This window comes from Akebia trifoliata, chromosome 11, assembly GCF_017979445.1.
Source record: "Akebia trifoliata isolate Shusen 1 chromosome 11, ASM1797944v1, whole genome shotgun sequence".
Classification (NCBI taxonomy): Eukaryota; Viridiplantae; Streptophyta; class Magnoliopsida; order Ranunculales; family Lardizabalaceae; genus Akebia; species Akebia trifoliata.
The window spans coordinates 146646-155523 of record NC_141385.1 but is presented as its reverse complement, the minus strand read 5'-3'; the positions used below and the strand labels follow the sequence as shown (position 1 = coordinate 155523).

Here is an 8878-nt window from a genome sequence, read left to right as displayed (position 1 = left end):
GAATGATGGAATTAAGGCTTGACTTTGAATGGTGGAATGGAGGAACAAGATATGTTTATATAGCCAACTCCAAATCTTTAAGATTTTGTAAAATTCAATGACTCCCAAATGCATTCTTTTCTATATATTCTCCATTAGGCTTCTTGTAATGTCAAAAAATAAAAAATAAAAATAAAAAATCGATCAAATAATATTATTTAACACTCCACATATGAAGTTCAATCATATGTCATCATTATCATTGAAGTCTTGTCCCAAAGATTTGGGTTCAATCTGCTGCCATACTAGGTAAAAATATTGAATCCATTGATTACAATATCACAACAATATTGTTTACTTATTGAAAGAAACTGAACTTATTGCAATATAATCTAATACAAGGATAGCATACAGATCAATAGAGCTAAAACAATTGATTTAAATGTGAGAGAGGCGGGCAGGCGGCCATTGTCCTTGCGAAAGAAGAGCCCTTGGTACACGGGTATATTGATAACAACCACAAGCCCAGATAGAAGAACTTGCAAGAAAAATAACTCCAACAGCCTAAATTCCATGTCCATGATCACCCTCTCGATCCATCCAACCAAACTAAAGAGGTTGAGCAATGCAAGTGTTGCTATGATGGTAAACATGGAAGATGATATCCCAAACTCCATGATTTCTTTCTCGTACCTTTGGGAGATGCCATGGTCAACCACCTTGGATGTGATGTCAAATGCTGACTTTGCAAACCCAAAGAGTGTGGAGATGTTGTCGATGAAACCGAAGAGGTAAGAAGTTGTTCTCTTAAACATCCATATCCTTTGCTCATTCCACCAACCTTGGATTGTGCCCCCACTCCATAGGTATTCACCTAAGCTGTACGTGTATTTGGCGATGATCACATATGCGAAGGGCAGGAACCATGGATTTGAAATCTAATGGAAAGACAGTAGCATGTTAGCCTTCATGTAAGAATTGAGTAGGAATGCATACATCAGATATTAACAACTTCTTACACCTTAGGTTTTTTTTTATCCCCATCAAAGTCTATTTTATAAGTAGAGAGATTTATCTGTTGGACAGACCTCAGTTGCATTTTTATTACCAAAACTCCCTTGGGGTCTCCAAGAGAGCCATAATTTATCAAGTTTGTTACCAAACAAACCTTAAAGTGGGACCCCAATCTTTTAAAAGATTAAATAATTATAATATCTCATTTTTAAAATCAAATACCTATTATAACCTTCCTTCATCATCAATTATCTCTCCCAAAATCATCATTGGGCTCATAGTGGCAATCCAACACCTAAACATTTTAGATTTCATGATAAAATTTATATTTAAAGAACAAAAATTAAATTTGATTCATGGTTTTAGGAGAGAATAGATGTCAAGAAGATAGAGGATATAATAGGTATTTGATTTAATGAATTGAGAGTATTATAGGTATTTAATATTTTAAAATGACGGATCCTACTCTAAGATTTGTTGGGTAAAAAATTTAATAAAATAAGGTTCCTTGGAGTTTTTGTAATAAAAATGAAATGGTGAGGTCTAGCCGATAAATCTCTCATAAGTATTTATTTTTGTCTTCTGTGACCTTATAATGACCAATACAAGGATTGGAGTTTTCCAACCTTAAGTACCTGAATTTTTTTTTCATAAAATAGTGTAAAAATGATTTTTTTTTTAATGATAAAAATTGAGAGATTTATGATCATTGTGCAATGGCATTGATAGGATGAAGGGGTCCAAAAGAATGTGCTAGAAAGGAACATATAGTTTGACAAAGAAAGGCATACCTGTGGGAATAAGGGAATGCCCTGAAAGAGACAAAGGGGTGGTACAATGAGGTAGCATAATGTGGGAATGGAATTAGGAGCCCATAGGCAGTAGACACAATATCCCATCTGAAGTCCAGGCCTGATCCTTCCAAGCCCATAAGATAGGGGACTGTACTTGGTTACCAAGATCTGAAGATCACCTTCAGACCATCTCTTATGTTGCACAAGTGTCTGAGCCAATGTTGTAGGAGCAATACCCAAGAAACCCTTCCTGGCAGGATTGAAATACACAGATTTCCAGCCCAAACACTGAATCGATAACCCTGTTATCACATCCTCAACTGGGCAACCATATTTTAATCCCATCTGCAAATCCGCCATTAATTACTAATATCCATTAGAAAGAAGATTACATTGTGTGTACTGGGTTGGCTGGTGCTAAGAATTAAGCATCAACTTGACATGTGTAGGCCATGTTTAATACCAAGTAGTTTCCTTTTATTTTTAAATTTTTTACTTTAATTTTTAAAAATTAATTCAAACACGCTTTTTAATTTTACAATTTTTAAAATAAAAAGCTATTTTTTTAAATATATCCAAATGGGCTAGTACCATTGGAATTTCTCCATTTCACAGTCCTTGTGATACAAAATGAATTGAAGAGACCAAGAGAGAGAGAGAGAGACCTGATTTCCCCATTGAGTACCCTCTTCATAGGTGCAACTTGCAAGGATCTTAGATGTCTCTTCTAATTCACTCACAGTTTCTTCTTTTCTTTCAAAACCTCCCTTCCATTCGCATTTGTAGTCCTTTGTGTACTTCTTCCCATAAAGAATTTCCCTCCTATGAAAACAACCTGTACCAATATATGCAGGCCCTCCATATCCATCTAAGCCATTAAGCTCCACCTTCAAACGAAAAGCCACAACAAACAAAAAAAAAATGCATGAAAATTAAAAGTCTAGTTTCAAAACATGCATGTTTCTAAGAGTAGGTACCCACCTCGTTAATTACCCTCAAAGAACCACCGTAAACATCATTCTTGGTGATGTTCCCAAAGCATTGAGGAAACTGCACGAAAGCAATCTCATTGCCTTGTTCTTCGTCCATAAAGAAACACAGTGCGTCTCTCACCGAATCCGAGTTATTGGAGTACATATCACAGTCCACATTAAGGATTATCTTCCCATTGCTTATCTTTGATGACACCCTTATCTGCACAAATTAATATATGATGTTGATGATATCATGTTAGAGTAAGGTTAGACTGAATATGTGCCTAGTAGTGTCAATTGAAATAGGTTCAGTTCTACTTGATGGGCATGTGCGAGTTTCCTGGAACTGATTTATTTTATCATTTTTTTCTAAATTTTAGGTGTTTGTTGACTTTCCTACCAGCCATTTGAAGCTAATGAAAATCACATAAAATTCTTTAAGTCTCCACACAAGCTATGCATTCTAGCTCAGATTGAACTCTCTCCTAAACTTTATTACTTATAACAAAGATGAATTTTAATTATTGGAAGAAAAAAAGAACGGGTATTTTAGAAACAACCCCTGTAGAATGCTGATTTAACAGTAAAATTTTGATTTTATCTAAATTTTAATTTAGTGATTCAAGTATTTAAAGAGCATTTTGAAAAAAATTAAAATTAAAATTTCACTTAGAAAACATAACGTTGTCTTATGGTCGGGGGTAAACCTAATATCACTAATTTTACAGGGGTTGTTTCTTAAAAATAAAAAAACTCATCATGTCTTTACCATGAAAAATTGTAATTATGAAGTTGATCATGATAGTTTTTTGTTTTTATTTTTAATAGACAATGTGTTGTGATCTAGAAATTTTTTTTTGCAATGATTAGTAGAAGACATTTTCTCATATATATATATATATATATATATATATATATATTTTCTTATAAAAAGAAGTGTATTTAAAAGAGATGGAATTCCATTATCTAGATGCTTTTTTGTCTGGAATGATTTTTAATACTTAACCATATTAAAAGGGTCAGATTTGATAATTAACCAATCCTATAGATTTGATCATGAAGTTAATGCGAGAAAACTATGGTTTTTAAGCAACAAGTAAGGAATGAGATTTTCTTTGGCGCAAAAGCCATTTCTTGCTCGGCTAAAAAGTCTTTTTTTTTTAATACCAGGATTAGAAAAGCTGGCTGACTCCAACTGATAGGGCTAAGAGAACAAGTTGAGCTGGCTTCAGGAAGGGAAAAGCTTTGGCTCTCGAACTCATTAAAATGTTTTATAAAGATCTATTGGATTTGAATCCAAATATTTTGATCTCATAAGGATCCAATCCAACAAATAACCATTCGATTACATATCTGATCTGATTATTGTCAGATTGGTTTCATATTGAGTTCGATATTGTTCCTATTGACAGTTTTAATATAAATTTATTTGAGTTGACTCACAAGTCAATACTGGACTCTATGACCAACCGAATCACTAGAGTTTGGGATAAATCATGTGTTTTGCGTTGGCTCGTACGCATTACGCTACCTACCAATGCATTCATAGCTCCAGCTTTGTAGTTATGAGGGTGTTTGGGTCTCTTCTCACGTGCTAAATAGACCAAGCTCGGCAATGCACGTCCTTCAATATCCACCGCACGTGGGTCTCTTCCATCTATTAATATCTAAAAAAATAAAAAAATAAAACAAAATATAAATATTTTAATGAAAATAGCTATATAAATAAAAAGTAGGATTAATTGAATACCTGAAGAATTGTTTGATGATCACGTTGTGATGAAATGGAAGCCCATTCAGAAAATCCTTTATGTTTCGTTCGAATTTCTTCAGAAATCCGACCTAATTTGGTTGCAGTTTCGATTCGATTCTCCATGCCTTCATATAATTTCTAGAAAATTAAATAAAAGAATACTTTGGTCATGGTCACCATATTTAGACTGTTATTGTTATCCAAACATCATATCAAATAGGAGTGTCTGAACCCTTGGCACGGCCCCTTTTAAATAATAAGTCATGGTCTTGGTACACAGTTGGATACATGGCTGATGTGGCAAGGGCACAGAATCCTAGATCGTTTTCATCAAGATACAGAAGAAAAATATATGTTGTTTTGTGCCCTTGTCACGTTAGCCGTGTACCCAACCGCGTGCATTCATCATTATTCAAATAATAAAGATAGTGTAATGATTTTCTAACTCAACTTTGACACACTAACTCAAAAACTTGTTGACTTGGCATGTGCAAGAACCATAGATTTTTTCCCTCGGGATACACAATTGCACAAGGGTAGAGCCATGACTTTGCTAGGGGGGCAACCAAGAGTAGAAATGTGTTTGTGAGGGGAAATAGTCAATAGTCAATAGTGGCAAATTTTGTTATACATTGCTAAAATTTGTCGTAATAGCTCACTAATCCATAGACTTCGAAAATTCTTGTGAGGACGAGTGCCCCCATTGTAAATCTGCCCTTGCAACTACACATGTTTTGTGGGGATGTGCAATTGTGGATCCCAAGGTAAAAAAATCTATGATTTTTGCACATGCCACGCCAATTAGTTTTGAGTTATTATGCCAGATTGAGTTAAAAATTCAGCACTCAATAAACATAACAACAACAACTAAACCTTAATTACCATAGAAATTTATAGTCAACTAACTAAAATAAAAGAAAACGTTGGTCATGGTCCCCATCTTATTAAATAGGAGTGGTTGAAATCATAGCATGGACCCTTCTAAATAATAAGAATAATGACGATTGCACGTGGTTGGGTACGCAACAGGGCACAAAAACCGCACATTTTTTTTCTTGTGTATCCCGATGTAAAAGATCTATGGTTCTATGTCCTTGCCATGTCATCTGCATACCATGACCGAGTGGATTTATCACGACTCAAATAATAAACATAGTGTAATGATTTTCTAACTCAACTTTGACAGACTAACTCAAAAACTCACTAACGGGGCATGTGCAAGAACCGTAGATTTTTTCATTAGGATACACAACTGCACATATTTTATGAGGATGTGCAATTGTGTATCCCGAAGGAGAAAAATTCTACGATTCTTGCACATGCGATGTCAATGAGTTTTTGAGTTATTCTGGTAGGTTGAGTTAGAAAATCAGTACTCAATAAACATAATAACGACAACAACTAAACCTTAATTATCCAGAAATTTACAGTCAGCTAAATGAATCATTGATCCTATACTTCACCCTACATTTCCAAACTCCAAAGTCATTTCTTTTGTTATTAAGAGTGATTTATATCTATTTCGATTGTCTCCATTAGAGTTCTTTTAAGTCTTTCTCTCACTATTTTCTTCTAATCTCAGTGAAAAGCATCTATAATCTTGTAAACACATCCACGTCAATGAAGTGTGGAATTGAGGTCAATTTTGAGGTAACTCCAGTATTATTCATATTCTCTACGAAGAATCTATTTTATATGAATTAATATCACTAGTTATGAGACCCACATGCACCAGTACTGAAGGCATAAGAGAGAACTGCAGAGCATTAATATCTATTTATCTACTCATCTACATAAAGACATTTACCTTGATGAATGACAACTCCTTAGAATCGACAAGATCTTGTGATTCAGACTTTGTCGAAAAATAAGTCCCCGGAGATCTTGGCTCAATGTTGAATTTCTTGCAAAACGGTATCCAATACTTAGAGAAATGAGAGGCCTCTAAGAGAGCGTAGAACACCAGATCTGACCCACCATCGTCCGAGAGGTACACACTCAACTTCTCCGATGGGTAATTGTACGACATAACCGACAAGACCGTGTTGATCACCAACATCGGTGGCTCTATTATGGGGTCCGCTGTGCAAACGAATACATCAACGCCCGGCAATTCCTTCTCATATCTGTCCCAACAAAAAACCAAAAAATTAAAACAAATAAAACAAAGTTCTAATATTTAGTTTAAATGAAAAATTGAAGAACTTTATATAATATATGTTAATTTTAAAATATAAAAAAATCTTAAATTATTTATAATGTAAAAAATAAATCGATTTCAAATACTCTTGGGATAGAACCTAATGGTTTTGATTCCTATCGGTTCGATTCCATATTAGACTTGACTCTAATTGATTCCAATAAAAAGAGAACCATAATCAAGATTTTCGATTTCAAGTCCGAGTAAATGGATACTCATTAACACCCCTAGCTCTAATTAGAGGCCAATTGCCTCACTCATGCAAGTCAAACTTACGACAAAATTTTCTCTTACTGAATCGGGATTGGGGAATGATTCAGTAAGAGAAAATTTTAGAAAAAGTCGAAAAAATTCAGTAAAATCGAGAAAATATCAAATAAGCTAAAAAGTAAAGAATAATCATTTTAAGTATTAAAATATAAAAACAATATACATTTTATATATTAAATGAAAAAATAATGCTGAAAACAAAAAATAATCCATGATTTTTTATTTTTTGAAAACATCAAGATTAAATAATAATAAATCGTTATTTTTTTAAAGAATCAAAGATATTTGTAAAATTTTCGTGATTTTTTGAAAAAAATTATGATTTAATCTATAGTTATTAAAATCATGATTTAATCGTGATTTTTTCAAAAAGTCACAAAATTTTGTCACTATGATCGGGACCCACCATCACGTCATGTGCGTTAGCACTGCTTCCTACTACATATATTAAAGATAATTTAAGGTCATCATATCTCTCATAATTATTTATCAAAAAAAAAACTCTCTCATAATTAAGATCTGATAACAGAGAGTATATGGCTAAGTATTACCTGTGCGAGAGCCTGTGTTTGAAGGTGTGACGATAGATACGGTTCCAGCGAACGGATTGAGTGAGGACCCAATACAGACTGAACCATAACTCCGCCCCAAATAGTAAGATCCAAGCCCATCTTCCTTCTCCTTTTCCGGGTATTTGACTCAATCTGTAAACCCATATCAAACAAATACCAATAAATATCGAAATCGAAAATGACCGATACCAGATCCGACCCTTTGCTTGCTTCGTTTCAAATAGAGGACCATACTCATCTTCCTCACCACCTCCTTTAACCATATTCTGTGTGTGATCTGGAACCTTTGCTTGCTTCGTTTCAAATAGAGGACCATACTTATCTCCCTCACCACCTCCTCTAACCATATTCTGTGTGTGTGTGTGTGTGTGTGTGTGTGTTATATTTATACACAAAAATGTGTGGAAATAACAGAGGGTCCTAATTGCTTGTTGAATGTTTCGAAATTAAAGACATACCCTCGCCGAGTAAATAAATTAAAGTTTGACCCGATTTTATCAAATAAATCAATGAGAATTGACAAGATAATATAATTTAAGGATTACCATATGACTCAAAGTGTATATTTTTTTAAAATGAGGAATATAGAATATTTTAAAAAAAAAATCCAAGCTTTTAGGACCTTGTTTAAAGGACGACATTTCATATTCAATAAAGACGTTTCGAATCAAAAGTTGTATGCTTTTCGCAGTGGTTCATCAATGGATGGACCCAGAAGGCCAGAACCGAATCTGACCCAATTTTATGGGTACGGGTCGATTATACATGAAACTGGAATCGACCCATTAATTTTGGGTACAGATAAAAGATCAAAAGGGTAAGCCGGTACCCTACCCAAATCCAATTTTTCGGTTACAAGTTCGTACCGGGTTTGGAGATGTATTTTAATTTAAAATTTGATTTGTTCATGTATGTTAATTTAACTTTAAAGTTTAAATCTAAACTAGAGTTCAAATTTATAAATATATAAATCATACTATATTAGAAAATTTTATAAAAAATAGAGTATATGCTAATTATATAATAAGGGTGACAATCATAACATGATTCGCGAACATAATTCGAAAATGACATGAAATTATTGGGTTTGGGTCGAGCTTAATTAGGTTTTGAGCTTAATAGTGTCTACCCGTCTAACACACAATTATTAAATGGGTTGAATCCAAGTTAGAGGCATCAACCCACTTAACCCTTTTTTATACATTTAGTTATTTTATTATTAATGTGTAGTTTTAAATATATCAACGATTATTTAAAAGCGTTTTAAATTATCCATTTATTTTTTTTAAAAAAATTTTCTAAAATGTTTTCATAATGCATTT

The 8878-nt window shown here is 33.6% G+C and overlaps 1 protein-coding gene across 3 annotated transcripts; it reads right to left on the bottom strand.

Moving 5' to 3' along the window:
* Positions 1-212: 212 nt before the first annotated feature.
* Positions 213-7936, bottom strand: LOC147390069 (cellulose synthase-like protein E6). Of its 3 annotated transcripts, XM_086457493.1 has the most exons (8): positions 7536-7935; positions 6322-6640; positions 4512-4652; positions 4297-4428; positions 2769-2981; positions 2453-2674; positions 1785-2132; positions 213-917 (listed from the first exon to the last, which is right to left on the bottom strand). In XM_086457493.1, exons 1-8 carry the CDS (start codon positions 7901-7903, stop codon positions 372-374), a joined length of 2289 nt encoding a protein of 762 aa, XP_086313619.1. In that variant the 5' UTR covers positions 7904-7935; the 3' UTR covers positions 213-371. The 3 variants fall into 3 exon arrangements, with proteins under 3 accessions (XP_086313619.1, XP_086313621.1, XP_086313620.1); XM_086457495.1 differs by lacking the exon at positions 1785-2132 and having other exon boundaries at positions 7536-7936; XM_086457494.1 differs by lacking the exon at positions 4297-4428.
* Positions 7937-8878: the final 942 nt, after the last annotated feature.